General features: G+C 42.6%; 1 protein-coding gene across 1 annotated transcript; it reads left to right on the forward strand.

Annotated features, from left to right (window-relative positions):
• The first annotated feature begins 16,673 nt into the window (after positions 1-16,673).
• Positions 16,674-19,382, forward strand: LOC134061669 (retinol-binding protein 2-like). Its single transcript, XM_062517425.1, has 4 exons — positions 16,674-16,863; positions 17,239-17,417; positions 17,966-18,067; positions 19,065-19,382. The coding sequence occupies exons 1-4, from the start codon at positions 16,791-16,793 to the stop codon at positions 19,116-19,118; spliced, it is 408 nt and encodes a 135-aa protein (XP_062373409.1). The 5' UTR covers positions 16,674-16,790; the 3' UTR covers positions 19,119-19,382.

A 19,382-nucleotide genomic window follows, 5' to 3' on the forward strand; every position in this document is an offset into this window, starting at 1 on the left:
AGAGTTTATTTTGGACAGTACACAAGACCTCAATTGACACCCAGAGAGTATTGAGTTAGGAACTTATCAGTTTATTATACAGGATAACTGTTGAAGGTTGTATGGTATCAAAAATGATACACATCAAAGCCAGAAAATGAACTAATCTATCATTCTCACAGAGGAAACAACACAATTGTACACCATCTCATGTCAATTGCATCACATTCACTACTCTTAGGTCAGCATAGGACAAGAAAATGATGCGTGTAAGAAAGGAGACCTCAAACATAAATAGTAGCCTACCTTGCAAACATAGTTTACATGACAGAAATTGAAGTACCAGCTGGCAGAGTTGTCAGATAAGATAGAGGTAGAGGGACGTGTATGGTAAGTAGAAGGGTAGCTGCATGTGTTAAGAGATGTGTTGAGATTGAGAAGAGGTCCAGCTTCCTGAAAGTGGAGTGCAACATCCCTACTCGGGTTACTTGGTTGTCCACCATCGGGGAACTACAAACTAAAACAGTTTGGACTGCCATATGTGTAGGGGCAGCAGTTCCAGATGACGCTACACTTAGTTAGGTTAACGCCATCATTCACAGTAGTAGTTTTTTAATGCATTTGTGGAGAAGAGGAATGGCTCAGGTGTTTTTCCTACAGCTCACTGTAAGCTATTTTGTCGATTGGCATTTCCCCCCTTTGTCGGTTGAAACACGTCCCATAATTACATCCCAATGGAGCAGTATTACTGCAGACTCAAATTCTGACTATAATGGATATGACGACTAATGGGTAATGGGACGGGTACTGTGCCCTTTTTGTTTGATTGAAAACGTTACCCGTCGCTACATTCTGAACCATATGCAGTATAACATACCTTTCTATTACTTATTCAAATTACTTAACATATTATATCCCTTTTCATGTCTCCAGGCTGTAGCCATTCAATACAAATTGAGGCCAAATTGCAGCTTTGTTTCCCCACTCTGTCAAAATAGTGCATGAGGGGACTCTGAGAGATGAAGCGTTAGACAGCCATTTTGTAATGTGAAATCTTGAATGACTAAACCATCTTTAACCTGGGATGACTGAGCCATCTTTAAGCATGCTCCCATAATCCTATTAGCCGTGGGATTATACTGAATAAGCATGCATAAGTGATGGGATTTAACGCTGTCCCATGCATACATCTCAAATGATACTGAAGGCATATAGCCAAATCAAATGCATTTGAAGTGATTGTGAACATCTTGAGGTCACTGTGCAATACGAGCTTAAAACAAAGGTCAGGGCTGAATGGATGTGGCTATGTGTGGGTATGGCATGTGTCCCCTTCCAGTTTCCCTTTCCCAACTCCCAACCAACCATCTTTCTCTCTCTCTCTCTCCCCAATTGAAACGTCTATCATCTAGCTTACACCTTTGGCCCAAGGATGCTAGGAACGTCAAGGCCTAACTCTCCCTAACCCACACAATGAAACCTGTCCCTACTCTAAACACACACAAACACTCTCACACTCACCGTGAACCCTACAGTACAGACCAACATGTCACCCACACATCACAACCTTTTGCCGTATGACCAGAGCTCCCCCCTCAGGCCAACAGGGATGGAGAGTAGAGGCAACCTTTTAACTTACCCCACTTTCCTCCTAGACACGCAGGCTCTCTGAGACAAAGGCGTCCGGCCCGACAACTGATCCCCCAAGGGTCAGCCAGTGATGTCCACGGAAAGAGTAGGGTTACTTCATGCACACCGGGAGGGGAAAGAACCCCTTAAGATGGAGACTCGGACCAAAAGGGTGTCTTTCTCTTCCCCACTGGAAGCGGTTTTTATTAGTTTTTTTGGTTCCAATAAAAGTTTAAGTGTAATAAAACGTCAATAAGTATGAAAAGTATTGAATACAAGGTATAAGTAAAAATGGACTTGAATACAAAATAAAAGAACAAAGAAAAACCTACAGACTTAAGGTTAATGACCCAATCACCACGCAGGTTCAAAAGCAACCACAAAAAGCCCAAAAATCCAACAGGAAAAATGGTTCAAATAAAGTGAAAAACAAAAGTATTTCTGTCTTCTCCATGGTAACTAAGAAGCGACCCTGCGTGACCACCCCCCACCAGGTCCCAGCAGCCCGCAACTCCAACTCTGTCGCTACATCTCGAAAAAGCCCCCGAACTTATCTTTGTTCTCTCTTTTTATACTCCTTTCCCTAAGACTCTGGTACATTCAACACTTCACCCGATTCTGGTGTAAACCGTTTTTTTTTTTTTTGACAGTCAGATGATTTACCTTTCCATGACCCCTACACAGGATACTGATCAGCCACATTGACGTTTGCTTTTCTGGGTATTGTTCCACTCAGATATCTCTGAACACCTTGTGTTCTTTTGTGGTTTGTCTTGAGTGAGCTTTACAGACTGCCTACCCTCGTGTGGTTATATGAACATCCTGTGCACCTGCAGTCACCACATACCTTACACAGGCTTACATTTAAAAATAATTACATTTTAAACATAAAAAATTCAAATATTTCAAAGTTATATCATTGGCCAAAACTCCCTGACCCTTCCTTGTGCTTGGGTATCTCTCACATTTTATTCACACAAGGTTTGGTTCACAAATCTAATTTCTTTTTTGTTTTCAAAGTCTCTTGGCAGCATGGTTCGTTCCAAATTGTATACATTTATTTTACACAATGAATTGATAAAACCTGATTGTTCTTGAGATGTACAGCTATAGTCATACATATAGCCTATACATTTCCTGCCTATTAACCGAGGTGTACAGTAGGCCTATTGATTTAACAAAATCTCTTCAGCTATGAGGTTAATACACAGGGGTGGGCTATACATGGGAATGTATTTATTTTCTTCGTCTTTCTGATTCACTGAAAAAAAACGCACACATCTGATGATCCATGAACTATTATGTTATGTCACTGCATATGTCAATATGTCATAGCATAACCGTCAGAGAGTCACTGTCTGGCTGAAGTTTGTCTCTTTTTTTAATTGTACAGTAATAGATACAGACAGTAAGGGGAGCTTGCTCTGACCTCAGTTATTGGCCTAATCTAGTGTCAGAGTGGTGTGAAAAAAAATCTGTTCTTTAATAGGCTACCCTCAATATCACACTTAATGCACATTTTTCCAAAATCTAGGGCCCTTTCGAAAGTCAAGAGACATTTACTACAGACTTGAAATTGTTTACACATTACATCCTCCACCCTAGAAAATTTGGGGAGGCTGGGGAACACATTTGTCAAGATATTAATGACCAAACATGGCATGTGTTTTAAAGGGATATTCCGCCATTTTTGGAAATAAGCTAATTTCCCACCTACCCTCGAGCAAAACAATCGATATTTACCTTTTTCCCATTCATCCAGCCATTCTGTGAGTCTGGCGATACAACTTTTAGCTTCAGCCTAGCATAGATCATTGAATCGGATTATCAAGGCAAGTTGCAACCGTACCATGGGCGCAGTGATATCACGCCCTACTTCCTGCTTGTTGCCTATGGGGACTATTTTCATATATGTATCCCTGTAAAGCGGAACCAGTTGTTTCGGTAAAATGTATTAAATTAAGTTATTGTGCTCACGTTAACGGCCATAAACTAAGCTTTACAACGATATGTATATCGAGGGTATTACACAAACTATCGCTAAGATAACCGCATCCAAAGTTGACATGGTTCTCCTGTCACGATATGCCAGAAGAGGAGAAATCACCTTTTTAACATCCTCTGGAACGGGCGTGCCGCTCACGACTCACCCCCCACCCCCACACCTCCCCCACTCCCCCCTCCCATAATTTTAGGCATCATATCACGAAGTTCCATAGTCATGTCACATATCGGTTGAAAGCTTAGACTCTCACGAATCAAGATATGTATAGTTCGTTATGAAAAGAAAAAAAAAAAAACTTACTGTACTGTACTGTACTGTACCCCCCCTCCCACCAAACCCATCTCGAATCAGTGACTCCTTACCTTACAGTCCTTGTACGACCCCATAGCGATCTGCCAACCATAGAATGCTGGGCCTTCACATGGTAAGAACCCATAGTAATGGAATATCCACGTTGTTTTATCCATAATACGTTTGGTAGATGTATAATACAGTTCATACAAAAGCAACAAACTAGAAATAAATAATCTGCGACTTGAAACTTATCTGTATAGCCGCGTAGCATTCCATAGCAAAGTGCTATCGCTAAGCTAAAAACATCCGAAGATTCGTCTGCCTCTTCCGCATTCATAGAGCCCTCCCATGTCTCTCTGCGACCTTTGGTTGTCGAGATATCCGTAACCGGAGGGGATTGGGCAAGAAAGCTGTCAATCAGGGACCTCCGCTTTGAATGACGATAACGCGGGACTGCAGCAAGTCTCGGAGATGGGACCGACGGTTCCGGGATGCTAAGAGTTAGACGGATCGATTGATATGTGACACTACCGGATATACCATAGAGCTAGCCCTTCCAAATCCATTCAAACAAGGAAATAGTCATTTCGGCCAAAGAATTCAGAGATTTGATGGTGCATACAAACAATAAAACCCTTACTACACAAGAACCCCTTTGAGTAGAAACATAATCTTGGTGTCAAATGAAAGCTAACATTCTGGAGATTCTAGTTTTATCCACTTTTGCATGACACTGACTGTCATAGAATCAAAGAAAAAGGATAACTTTACATATTAATTTGCTACTCTGGCAGATTTCTAAAAATGACTCGCATAGGTATTTCAACACAAATAAATTTGTGAAAACTCCATATTTTAGCCCATAGTAATCTACTTTGAGTTACAGGCTCACAAGACCTGGTGTTAGGTGTTAGTTGTGTTTCAAGGCTGACATGGTGATCTAGAGGGCCCAAATGTGGGCAGTTCCAGAGATGTATGTTACCGGCTGAAAGAGAAAACAATATTCAAGCCTCTGTAACCCTTTGCCAGTACATCACACAGTCAAACAGACTGTTTCATATAATACCTCTGAGTGTCAGGTTTCAGTAGAGGTCAGGTTTGTCATGGTGGGCCAAAGTATGTGGGAGCAGTGCCCTCCTGAGTAGATGATGTGCAATGCGGGCAAAAACACCCCAAAATTAGGTGTTCCAGCGGCGCGTGCACAACGGGAATGACAGCAAATGAGTTGAATCTTCGCCGGGTTTAACAGTCAAAACGTATGTTTTTCCCTGAAATGCGTTCACGATATGAAACTGTAGACTGTATACAGTCGAATTATGCGAAAACGTGAAATTCAACATTTTAACCCGGAAGTTTGTTATTGTTGATTTTCTCAAAATAACGTTGTGCGCAAAACGACTGATTTCGCTTTGAATGGTCACATATCACTGCGCCCATGGTACGTTTGCAACTTGCCTTGATTATTACGCCAGATGAGAGTGTAGTTCCGTGTCAAATCAGCCTAGAAAAACGGCAGGTTTCATTTTCAGTTGGTCTTATTGCACTTTTGAACTTGAGAAGAGATCTTAGTCACTTGTAAGCATGATGCTAGCAGGCGAGAAGCTAACGGTCTAATCCGATTCAATCTATCCTAGGCTGAAGCTAAAAGTTGTATCGCCAGACTCACAGAATGGCTGAATGAATGGGAAAAAGGTAAATATCGATTGTTTTGCTCGAGGGTAGGTGGGAAATTAGCTTATTTCCAAAAATGGGGTGGGATAAACAGTTGTCTTTCAAATTCCCTACCCGCAATAGGATAACGCTAAACGAATCATCTTCTTGTTTTCAAGTAGCAGGATGCGTAACCTTCCCTCTCCACGCAATAGGATAACGCTGAACGAATCATCTTCTTGTTTTCAAATAACAGGATGCGTTACCGTCGCAACCATGGAGGTCATAGGTGCGTTTGACTTGACGAAAATCTGCGCAGATCTGACTTGATGTGATGCATGCTGGGTTAAACAGAGTGCATACTGGGACAGACGAAATGCAAACTGGTTAGAAATCATGTCCGACTTCTTGCAGTCGCGGTGGGAGTTACCCCCGTGACATCATGTCACATGTCCTTACAAGATCTCGGGAGACTGCGTCTTAGCTCAGCCAGCGCAGTTCAGCGCAGTTCGTTTTTAAGCAGCTGCGCTGGCCAAAACCCACCCCAATGACGTCAGTTCAACGTTGTGATAGGGCCGTTTGGGAGAATCTCCCCATGACGAGTATGACAGGTGTCTCGTTCTGCCTCCTTACCCAAGACACTAGAGCGGACCAAGACGGATCAGTTCAACTGCACTAAAACCAACGTCTGGGATGACGCTGGAGCTTATCCCTGTGATCCATCTTGCTCTGTTCTAGAATCTTTGCTCCTTACGTTAGAATCTGCTAAAATGAACAGAAATCGAACGGATACCTTCTTATTTGTGATTTCTGGAACAGCGGTAGGCTAGCCTACTGAAAACGTGAGGATACTCTGCTATTTTATGCTGTTGGTTAAATATATACACACGGAAAACACTTGATATTTAATTAATGTGCTACAATGCAGGCCTGTTAACTCTATGACAACAGTGGTTTATTTAAACACATCATATCAATTTATTTCGTCAGTCACCATGCTCATTTTAATGAGCAAGAATAAAAGTTTTACTGTATTTAATACAAAATCCCGCGATATCTACCGCGAGGTCTCCAGCCAGGTCTCTCGCGAGTAACTTCAGGTACGTAAGCTCAGTCAGACTGTCCGGGATGAGCTGCGTGTGCTAGTCGCCCCTCCTGCTAAGACTCTGCAGCTCTCGTTGACGTATGAAGCCAGCCTAAGTCAGCCTAAGTCAGCCGCAGCTCATCGCAAACGCACCTAATAGGTGCGTTTGACTTGACGAAAATCTGCGCAGATCTGACTTGATGTGATGCATGCTGGGTTAAACAGAGTGCATACTGGGACAGACGAAATGCAAACTGGTTAGAAATCATGTCCGACTTCTTGCAGTCGCGGTGGGAGTTACCCCCGTGACATCATGTCACATGTCCATACAAGATCTCGGGAGACTGCGCCTTAGCTCAGCCAGCGCAGTTCAGCGCAGTTCGTTTTTGAGCAACTGCGCTGGCCAAAACCCACCCCAATGACGTCAGTTCAAAGTTGTGATAGGGCCGTTTGGAAGAATCTCCCCATGACGAGTATGACAGGTGTCTCATTCTGCCTCCTTACCCAAGACATTAGAGCGGATCAAGACGAATCAGTTCAACTGCACTAAAACCAACGTCTGGGATGGCGCTGGAGCTTATCCCTGTGATCCATCTTGCTCTGTTCTAGAATCTTTGCTCCTTACGTTAGAATCTGCTAAAATGAACAGAAATCGAACGGATACCTTCTTATTTGTGATTTCTGGAACAGCGGTAGGCTAGCCTACTGAAAACGTGAGGATACTCTGCTATTTTATGCTGTTGGTTAAATATATACACACGGAAAACACTTGATATTTAATTAAGGTGCTGCAATGCAGGCCTGTTAACTGTATGACAACAGTGGTTTATTTTAACACATCATATCGATTTATTTCGTCAGTCACCATGCTCATTTTAATGAGTAAGAATAAAAGTTTTACTGTATTTAATACAAAATCCCGCGATATCTACCGCGAGGTCTCCAGCCAGGTCTCTCGCGAGTAACTTCAGGTAGGCCTACGTAAGCTCAGTCAGACTAGGTGCACTCGACATGTCAAGTCGGCTGCAAACGCATGCAGTCGAAACGTAATTTGAGTCATATGCAGTGCATGCTGGTTAGACGTGTTGTTCGACTTGAAGAAAAGTTGTGATCATGTCACAAAAATGCGACCATGTCACGTCACTCAAAACTCGCGGGATGAAGACACCTGCAGTCGAATCCTGCATTTGCCTTTTCGTGCATGCAACTGGCTGTATCCCGCCCCATGACGTCAGTTCAAGGACTTGATAGGTCCGTTTGGAACAGGTTTGGAAGGAATCTCCCCATGACGATTATGACAGGGGTCTCGTTCTGCCTGCTTACCAAAGATTCTATAGCGGAGCAAGATGGATGCAGTTAACACTTTAGGATCAGCACAGCCAGCTGTCTGGGATGACACCTGAGCTTGTCAAAAGTGATCCATCTTGTTCTGTTGCAGAATCTTTGCCCCTTACGTTAGAAGGTACTAAAATTAACAGATATGGAAGGGATAGCCTACCTTCTTATTTGTGATTTCTGGAACAGCGGTAGGCTAGCCTACTGAAAAGGTTTTGATATTCTGCTATTTTATGCTGTTGGTTACATATACACACGGAAAACACTTGATATTTAATTAATGTGCTACAATGCAGGCCTGTAACTGTATGATAACAGTGGTTTATTTAAACTACTTCATATCACTTTATTTCGTCAGTCATCATGCTCATTTTAATGAGTAACAATGAAAGTTAAATACTGTATTTAATGAACACAAATTCCGCGATATCTCCCGCGAGGTCTCACGCGAATCACGTCTGTCAAATTTGCAAAATCGTGTTCGGGACCATCTGCACCTAAAACTTTCGCCCCTCCCGGTGACACTCAAGCTCTCGTTGACGTATGCAGTCAGCCGAAGTCAGCCGTTTCCGACAGGCCCGGTTCTCCCTATACGCACACTACGCAAGTTGCGTAGGGCCCCGCAAGTTAATGAAGGCCCCCTCCCCCGTCTCCCCTGAGTCAAGCGACAGGTAGGCTACTGTACAGTTATTATAGCGACAATCATCATGAAACCGAATTACAAACAGAGGAAGAAACGTTACGAGAATGAACAGCGGGAACAGCAGTCGGGTAAACTTGTGTTCGTTCCTCGGTTTAATGTCAACAAATAATCTGAGTAGCCAAATTGATCCATTTGTTTGCATCTCTGATGCGCGTGTTGCTGGCCTAACAGGGCAGTGAATCCCCTGATCTGTCTGTGGCTTGCTTGCTAGCCTTTCCCAGTCAGAGCAATCTACTTTGCAAAAGTTGTGAAATATAACCACAATTTGCGTTTTTTTTTAATGTCGCGGCGACTGGCTACATTTTGAAATAAATAAATAAATTATAAGCACTCCAAGAGCGCAGACCTCCGCCCAAGTGCGCATTACTCCCAAAATGTAATCCTTCATTCAGACCTTTCCTGAATTCGAAATCCTTCCATAACGTTTGGAGTTATCTTGCTAACACACGAACAAACACCAATGAAGGTGGAGGTATCCTAATAGCCTATTAACCGTATCTTAAATACGTTCATAACGTGTGTGCTCGAGATGAAAGTAGGCTACCCTAATCGGTGATTTCACTCTTCCCATACATTTTTAAAACAAGCAAATGCTTTTACTGTTTTACAATATCAGTCAAGCTTTCTTTGGTTTAGATAGCCTTCTTACTTAACATGCAAAATGGAAAGTAGCCTAATGGATTCACTTTGATTTTCTGTGCTGCATACTGGACAATAGATGCACATCGTGAATTAGGCCTAGGGTAGGGCCTATATAAGTATTAACATGATTGTTTAAATAGTCTTTGACAGACACAGGTCAGCCTCAGTGAGTAGGCTACTAGCACAATCAAGCAGCCCAGACCCTAAAACTGCTTTTATAGCTGTGAAGGTGATTCAATCACATACAATTATTTTTCTTTCAATTATTTTTACAATTATTTTCTTTCTCCTAGTCCTTTATGGGCAAAACACTATATTTGGTAACTTTTGTTGACAAGATGGGGTGGGATGATTGAATTGGGAACGCTGAGGTATCATGTGCGACTGTAAAAAAAAATGGTTAAATTTTGGCCCAGGTGGAGGGCCCCTTAGCAGGATTTTGCTTAGAGCCCCATGGAGGGCTGAACCGGCACTGGTTTCCGAACTCGAATGCACCTACTGTCCGGGATGAGCTGCGTGTGCTAGTTGCCCCTCCTGCTAAGACTCTGCAGCTCTCGTTGACGTATGAAGCCAGCCTAAAGTCAGCCAAAGTCAGCCGCAGCTCATCGCAAACGCACCTATTCAGTCAAATCCTGACCCCCTGGTCGCAACTTCTGGTCGCATGTCAGTCACCATTATGTTAAGCCCACCCACCAACTCTATACACGCTGTGATTGGAACGCTGGTGCTGGGGGGTTCTTATGGAGTTTCTTACATTTGTCTATTTAAAAGAGTATGCACAAATCATTGAAAACTATCTATTGCCATTATGTAAGAGTGACCAAGTTGTTCTGAAATAACAGCTAGGCCTATAGAAAACAATTTGTTCATTTTAGATTTATTTGTAACTTGCACGTTTAATTATAAAAAATATGGAGTAAAACAGAAGCGCCTTTCCTATATCACATGTGTGTGTCAGAAATGCGTTTCGACCCGGGGTGTAAATTTGAATGCATTTTTCATTTCACTCAGTTATTTTAGTGCTTCATAAACAGAACCGACAGGCATGGGGAAAATTGAGAGGTTTTGTTTGGGATTGCCATGGCAAAGGCGATCTCTACCAATCAAAGGCTCTGCTTTCACCATCTTTTACACGTTAGGATGTTGGGTAGTGTAGTACTCTCTCGTTAAATCGCGAATAATTTATTTTTTTCTCAAAACAAGGTTGATGCCCCATTCACTTTTGGCATCTATATTAGCAGGTAGCCTACAATCGCTTAGTCACGCGACTCACGCCGTAGCTGGTTTTAAGTCTACCATGGACGGTTACGATGTTATGGCTTATTCTCCAGTTGTCAGTGGAGAAATTGTATTGGATTTTTACTTCCGGAATCGGCTGTGGGCAGGACTGTCGAGCTCTACATCAGGGATTCTTAACCTTTTTGACCTTGAGGCCCAATTTTGTTTGAGTGGCAAGGGCCCATTAAATATCCCCCCTCCCAGACATGTACACACAGTGAAGTATATAACGTATAATTATTTAAATGATAATAATGACAAAGTAATTTTGTTGTAGAAAATAAATTTGTTAAGAAATATACGGTTAATATGATGCTGTTTAATTAATTCATAAATGGTGCACTGTCACTTTAAGGTAGAGCTTAAAATAGAGGTTACGAACGTAGCGTTAAAGTGTAACTGCACCTAAGATCCTTAAGGCGGAGTAAGATATTTCGTCGTAGTTCATGTCTATGGGCGCAAAATGGGGATCACTTCCTCTGCATAAAGAGGCGCGTCATTGCGTGTCATCGACGTATTCATCATCAGGCTACACGTCTCTGAGCACTGCATAGCCTACATAGTTCGTCAGGGCCATTCAACTGGAGAGGGGTTGTTCATTACTCCCGTAGATTATTGCAAATATAGACTTCCGAACAGTTTTGTGAGTGCTTCTTTGTTAATATTTGGGAAACTGCAAGTAAGGGGTCGCGACCGCACAGTCCAGGCTGCTGAAGTGAATCGACAGAAACAATATATTTAAGCTCACAACATTCAGACCGGCCCAAAACGTTAACAGCCCACCGGGAATCCTCCCGGGCCTGGGCTGGCGGATGCCATGCGCACGTTCTGACTTCCACCCACTGATTCAATCAGTTATTATAGATATCGTTGACGCTAAAGATGTTAATAGCGTTATAGAACATAAAATTAATGTCAGTTACTTTGCTGAGTAATTACTTTTACAGTGTGGTAACTGAGTTACTAACTCAATTACTTTTTGGCAGAAGTAATTTGTAACTGTAACTTTTTAAAAGTAGCCTAAGATGACACTGCTCATGAAGTATCTCCGCCCCTTAATTATCTTTGACTGCACCCTAAATTAGGCCTATGCTTTTTTAGCTGTTTTTTTTTAGCTGTTGATTGATTGAAAATACTCATAAGTGGTGAACTACACTATTACCAGGGTTAATATTGACAAAAATCGTGTTTCCTGACAAAGTAACATTTCGTATGATTTTGTGGAGATATAGCTCTCCGCGCCTTCTACAGGTTGAAGCATGCCATGGTATTTTGGTCCAAAATGCTATTGCAATGAAACGCCCCAACACCTGCTGCCCTGATTAGCCTACCTGTGATAAGCCATGTCTGCAGCACTCATTCCCAGATTGACACAAAATCACCATGGTTGATTGGCTGCAGCAGTGCTGCACTCCCTTCCAAATTTCAGAACGTCCCGCCCATTTTGAAAGCCTTTTTCAGAAATGTGAAGTGGGTGGAGTTATGGGGTGCAGTTACACTTTAAACGGTTGAAGCTGAATTAGCTGCGTTAGAACAGAGCCCCTTTAGGGAGAGCCGGTCCACTTCCTATTAACTCCATTGTACCGGATTGTTCCTGCAATCTGTGGAAATTCCGCTAGGGGCGCTGCCGAGCAAGTGATAACTGAATTGTGGTCTATGGAGCTAAGCGGCTAAAACTCTTTTTTTTCACAGTTGACAACTTCATTTCTTAATGTACATTGTCGTAGTAGCTACCTGAGTATAGGCTTTCCACTGGAAATGAAATCAAAAGTCACTCATGTCCTTTCTGCTTTTCATAGGATGGGCCGCTTTCCGCGTAACATGCTAGCATTTAGCTCATGGATGCTGATTGGTCATCGAGAAATCGCGACCGATTACGACGACGTTGTGAAGCTGAACCTTCTTTTAGGTCTATGGCCGTAAAGTGGTTCGCTTTTGTGTCACGTGACCTGAAAACTTTGAAAGGGTTTTTAGGAATAACAACAAATATTGAAAATTGCATTGGTCAGCTAATTGTCAAGTCAAGTTATCCTGCATCGCATGCATTAATGCAATTGCTGGAGAAAAAATTATATAAAGACAAATGTGGTATTGGGGGGTTCAGCTCCATTGCTACCCATTCATTCATCACTTGCTCGCGATCGCCCTCTAGTTGCAGTACCATGCGGAAGTATTTAGCAAGTGGTCCTTCTCCCCATATTAGACATTCTCTGGTTAGAAGAAGAAGAACTAGAAAAGCAATTCCAGGGAATTACCAGTGCATGGAAATGCAAACATGGCTGCTGAGTAAAATATTGTTAAATATTCTTTAAAATATAATCCAAGTGCAATGATACAGGTCAGATAGGGAAATGAACGGTTGGAGTCATAGTTGATGACAACTGAGTTGGAATGGCTGAACAGTTAAATGGTTGGATAGTTTAAATAAATAAATGATTTAGCAAATTGTTGTAGTGTAGTGGAGCGGTTATGTTCTTTGTAAACAGAAGCTAGATATGTCATTAATTTACGTTATTAAGTTTAAATGTAGTGTAAAGAAGATTATTGGAAAATAGCCAAAATCAAAAAAAGAGTTTTTGAGAGAAAGAGGGGCACTTGATGCGCCCTAGTGGGCGTTGGTGCCGTTCTCTCCCAAGGGGGCGAGCGCGGCGACCGTGTGATTGCTTACTTCAGCCGCTCCTTGAATCGGGCGGAGAAGAATTACTGCATGACCCGCAGAGAACGGGTGGCCATGGCGCTGGCCGTGCGCCATTTTCGGACCTGTACGGCAAACGATTTCTCCTGAGAACAGACCACGCAACACTCACCTGGCTGCTGAACTGCAAAGAACCAGAGGGCCAGGTGGCTCGCTGGCTGGAGGCGCTGCAAGACTACGACATGGAGATTCGACATTGGGCGAGCCGTGTCCACGGCAAGGCGGACACCCTATCCAGGCGTCGGTGTGCAGCAGACCAGTGCCAGCACTGCACCAGCAGGGAGGAGAAAAATTTGGTGACGGCGCAGATTTTGGTGTGGCAAAAACTCTACACCGGTTGAGAGGCCACCTCTTTTGGCCGGGGTGCAGACAGGACGTTGAATTGCATGTTGACTGCTATGCGCAGCGCTAGAAAGGGCCCCTTGCATGCTCCGCTACAGCAATACACAGTCGCAGCTCCCATGGAGCGGGTAGCCATTGATGTCATGGGCCCACTGCCGGTCACAGAGCAGGAAATCGCTACGTGCTCGTAGCCATGGACTATTTCACTAAGTGGCCAGCTGTATTACCACGAGAAAGATCCTAAGCACAGACAGCGGTAAGCTAAAAGCTGTCTCACTCCACCTGATTCTGTTAGTTCATGCATGGGAATCTTGTCATGGACTGACTTTGCCCTTTGCCCAGCATTTAAAATAGGGCCCAGACTCTCTTACTTCACTGAGCACTATACCAGTCAGCTCCTTTCAGAGAGTTTAAAGTAATGCAATAGAGCTAGTGGGCAAGCTGCAAGCCCACTCTTGCAGCTCCTCCACGGAGATGCCCATTTCTAGTTTACAATGAAATACAAGTAGCCTACACACAGACACACACACACACACACACACACACACACACACACACACACACACACACACACACACACACACACACACACACACACTATATCTTTCCGCTACATTTGAGTCTACTATGTTTGAGAATGCTGTATATGGATTTTACAACAGTTCATTTAAAGAGAAACTGCAGGATGGCGATTTCATCTCCGGTTTCGGTTTCACTTTTCGTTTTCGCTCGTTTTATGCTTGCATATTTCCCTGCAGAGCTTCCCCTACAGCTTTAGCGTGTATATTTAGACATATAGGCTATATACACCTCTGTCCAAAAGTATTAGAACACATGCTTAAAGTTAAATATAATATCATCGTTTGGAAATTCACCTTAATGCCTTAAATGAAACAGCTGTTAGCTAATTAGCTGGTTTCATTCTCATTGAGCTCAATGCAATTCAGACCAGCTAATTAGCTAACAGCTAATAACTGACATAAAGCATGCCAAACTCTTAGTATGTTAAGTGTATAGTGATGCATTAAGATGAATTTCCAAAAGATGATTTTATATTTAACTTTAAGCATGTGTTCTAATACTTTTGGACAGAGGTGTATAAATTGCAAGCGTGGTTCTTCTTGTTCCTTGCACGTTTCACACTTCCAGACGTAAACAAGGAGCGATCGCCTCCTAGACAAACTGCAAGGCTGCAATAGCGGATAGGGACACTGGGGGCGGGAGGAAATATTACTGTTTTCGATAAAACTGGTCAGACAAGCAAAACAACGATTCTTAAGCGATTTTATGACTATGAAAATGTTGCATAGGGTCTCTTTCATCTCCACCCTGAATAGTAAATGTATCTTTGTGCAAGAGCAATGTTGCCTTTGTGCAAGAGCAATGTGCGAAACTGATCTGGCAAAGTTTACAATGAAATACAAGTAGCCTACACACACACACACACACATACACACTCTAAATATTCCTTTACTTTCATTTGTCTTTGAATATCTTTGGTGCCTCTTATGATTTCCCAAAGAACGAACTGAACTTTGAAACACTGAATGTTGGTGTATAAAGAAATGCTGACAAATAGCTGATTAGTGTCAAGTCAGAGTCATCTACACACCATGATCATGACAGTGAAAAAAACCCAAATATTCACAATTTCAGTGATGCTGTAGGGCGATATTTATTTTACTGCAAGAAAAGCTTTCCTAGATCACACATAGTTTTGCCAGTTTTCATGTTCAGTGCCTCCACCTTGTGGCTAAAATGAGGAGTACATTCCAAGTGTGGCCTCAGACTTCCTTGGGCATTTCAGCGGGGGGTCGGGTAGTGGTGAGCAGTTGAAGGGACGTGTGAGGGATGGCGTCTGAGCAGGCTTGACTGTCTGGACTTAACAACTGGTCCAGAGAGTTTCCTGGAGAGTTTGCTGTCCTCAGCCTTATGTCCATCCTCCTATAGTCACCTTTAAATCACACAGAACATGATGTATTATGCTATGTCAATGCAATACAAACATACATTTGTAAATTATTTTTTTGGAAACAAATAAAAGTTAACATGTTGTAACACTTACTGAGATGCAAATCATTCAGATAGAGACTGTAGCATCTGATGTTATGAGAATAAATGCTATTATTCAATGGTTATTTGTCTTGTTTCTATTTCAGCTTAAACTGTGAGTGTGAGAGGAATGTTTTATCTCTGATCATATCTGATATCAGAAAATGGTTTGGATTTTGTGTCCTCTCTTTCTTGGGACATCATTGTGCCATTATTTCATACCTTTGATGGTGTGATAGCACATGCAGTACTTATCTACTTTCATTTGAAAATAATTTGAATTCATGTATTGGCAAATTACTGTACTATTGAAACTGTATATCAATTCAGAGGATGTTCTGAACGCAGCTCATATTCGTCTCTATTGTCACCCTGCTCCACTAGTCTTGATGGCTCCTTTAAGGATCCAGTGCTGATTTGATCAGAGGCCTCTATATCCTGAGTCCTCACCAGATCTTGGCCAGGTCTGGCCTGAAGCCCATCTCTAACTTCACTCCTGCTTGTCTGATGGTGAGCAAACACAGGGTGAGTAAAGCATATTTACACTGAGAGGCAGATGTGTCCACGTGTCACAGGTTGTCTCTGTCTGCGTTCATATAGGCAAATGGACTTTGAGTGCACACCTGCATATTGGTACAGCCCTCCCCTCTCAAACATCTATCCACCTGTCTGGCCATGCATGTAATAGTCATAGTAGTACTACAGCAAATGTTGTGAATGGACTGTGTCCCCCCTGCCCCATTTCTGCAGATGGGATTTTATTGCTGGGTGTTTCATTACTACAGCCTGATGTCGTGACCAGGGGGTTCTACTGGTAGCTGCCCCCCCCCTCCCCACCACTACCACCCAACCCAACCGCACACACCACCCCCCACCCCACCCCTCACCCCCTTAGCCCAGTAACCCCTCTTATCTATAGTACTCTGCCCTACACCCACCCCACAAGGCCTGCCCCGTATAAAAGTCCAGAGCGCTCTGTACCCGCTTCATCCCAAAGTCCAGTCCAGTCCAGATATCACACAATACAACACAACACTGCCCAGCTCACAGCCCGGTGCAGAACAGCACAGCACAGCAGAGGACAGCACAGCACAGTAGAGCCATGGTGGTGGACTTCAATGGGACCTGGGAGATGGAGAAGAGTGACAACTTTGATGACTACCTGAAGGCGCTGAGTAAGAGCAGGCAGCAGGTCTCTATCAGAGCGGTTCAGCTTGTCCCCTTCTGGCCCACTTCTGGCCCACGCAGACTTACTTACTTACTTACGCAGAGGCCTAGTCTGGACCAGGCCTTCATCTGCTAGCTCTGGCAAAGTTGGAGATGGACATATGCACTCTCTCTGCACTTAGACCAACAGGTTATAGCTGATGAGTGGTAACGTCTGTACTGCGAAACGTGTATAATGGACTGATTTGGGCTATGGTTTGTGTCTGTGTAACTTTTAATGATTACCTAACCTGATTTTCTGCCCCCCATGTCTGTGTGTTTGTGTGTGTATTCAATGTGGAAATTGAAAAAGGTCATGATCAATTTAACTATTATCTCCACAGACATCGATTTTGCCACCCGCAAGATTGCATGCGCCCTTAGCCAGACAAAAGTCTTAATTCAGGAAGGCAACTTAATGACAGTCAAGACCCTCAGCACTTTCAGAAACTACGAGCTCACCTTCACCATTGGAGAAGAGATGGACGAGCACACCAAAGGACTGGACAACAGGGTGGTCAAGGTAGAATATCTGAGTATACAAAGATACAACTTTCTCTCTCTCACACACACACACACACACTCTCTCTCTCTCTCTCTCTCTCTCAGTATATTTTATCCTTTTGGCCTCCTGCTATTTGTGTTCTACTGTATATACACTCTTCGTGTTCAGTCAGCTCTTTGTTTAAATTTCTATTTAGTCTAGATGAACGTGTCCTACATCTGTTTAGCTGCCTGTTTAAATGATCTAGTTGCGTGTGTAGATATCGATCTGTGATTAATCATTTTATTGTAAAACAGCATGTAATATTACCAATTTATGCCCTAAGTCACTGAAAAGAATATCCACAATCAATGATACAGAATCATAGATAAGATTGAGTAAAACTGCAAGCAAAGGGAATTTGTACCCAAACCCTCTCTGTCTTTTGACTGAAATGTTAACTGTGCCAAGGTCACACACTCCTCCTGAACTCTCTCACTCAAGTTACTATGAGTCAACGAGTCAGTGATCAGATCATGTGCACACCCACCCGGTCTCATTACTCCACACTGTATCATCCCCCACAGGCCCTGGTGAATTGGGAGGGAGACCGGCTGGTGTGCACCCAGAAGGGGGAAAAGGCCAACCGGGGCTGGAAGCATTGGATAGATGATGGTAAACTGGTTCTGGTAAGAGACATTCATGTTCACCAACTGAGCAAAGTCATGCAATGTTAATGTGTCGTCTTGTAGTGAAGTAGTTTATCATTCTTCTGTTATGTACATAAATACATCATAATTTCATTAATTATGAGAAAGATATTGATGTTGATGTGAGACATATATAGACCACACAAGCATGAGGAGATTCTAGTGTAAAGGAAATTATGCTATATCAATAATATTGTATAGTAATGGTAGTCAGTAATGGTTTTACAACTGAAATTACTTGAACTGATACATTGAATGTAAACTGATTATATACAGTATTACAATACAATGTGTTAATATTGTTAACACCTCATTATTCACTGATACAAATTACTTAAACTATTATTCAAAAAAAGAATATCTGATGCTTGTCTGGTTTTACTCTTGCTGTAACATGGGTACATTTGTAAATAAATGCATTTGGTTCTGCGGCCACCATTACTTCAAGGGCATGGATGGATGTGAGCTGAAAAGAATGTTTTTCACACTAATTCTATGCATTCCAAGCATCCCAGTGCAGTCTAACCCACTGCCATGGCGATCGCAAGCAGATGGGCCTTTAAAAGGACGTTTGTTTCCCTTATCACCATCACCTTTATTGTGTTTACTCTTTGGCTCTGTAGAACACTTTCAGATATCCATTTAGTTGAGTCCATTCAGGTTGGTGGACTTCATTAAAAATGCAGTTATTTGTGCAGTTAATGGGATTTTTTAATAAATAATGTCTATGTTGTGACGCTGTGACCATAGTTTCACTGCCAGCACAGGACACTTTAGAGCCCTGAGACTGTGTGCAGTGTGATGCACAGGTAATGATGTTTTTTTATCCCACTGGAATCAGAAATAACTACTGTCGCCACTCAGCAGATGTGGAAATGCAGCTGAATTGCCTCCATTCTGAGAAAATGTTGCTGTCCGTCCCTATCCTGAAATGTTTACTTTTCTCCTCACCCTTATGTAACCTCTCTCTTCTCAGGAGCTGACGTGCGAGGACAAGGTCTGCAGACAGGTGTTCAAGAGGAAGGCTTGAGCTTGATCTCTCACTGATTATGAAGGACATCACCACCAGGAACTCATCTATTGGGATTTCCTGAATGCAAGGACATATGTACATTCTGCTGTATATATCAGTATGTATAGAACAGTAAGATGATAGCATACGTGAGCTACAATTCAAGTCTGTGTAAAATACATATCCATTTAGTCAAGTCCATTCAGGTTAGTGTACTTCATTCAAAATGCAAATATTTGTGCAGTTAATGGGATTTTTGAATAAATAATGTCTATGTTGTGA

The sequence above is a fragment of the Sardina pilchardus genome, chromosome 2 (assembly GCF_963854185.1).
Source record: "Sardina pilchardus chromosome 2, fSarPil1.1, whole genome shotgun sequence".
In the NCBI taxonomy this organism is placed as follows: Eukaryota; Metazoa; Chordata; class Actinopteri; order Clupeiformes; family Clupeidae; genus Sardina; species Sardina pilchardus.

Bases quoted from the DNA above. Each gene is read 5' to 3' on its own strand.
- LOC134061669 (XM_062517425.1), top strand. From the start codon at position 16,791: ATGGTGGTGGACTTCAATGGGACCTGGGAGATGGAGAAGAGTGACAAC. The intron at 16,864-17,238 runs GTAAGAGCAGGC...TTATCTCCACAG, and splicing joins TGACTACCTGAAGGCGCTGA to ACATCGATTTTGCCACCCGC. The intron at 18,068-19,064 runs GTAAGAGACATT...CTCTCTTCTCAG, and splicing joins ATGATGGTAAACTGGTTCTG to GAGCTGACGTGCGAGGACAA.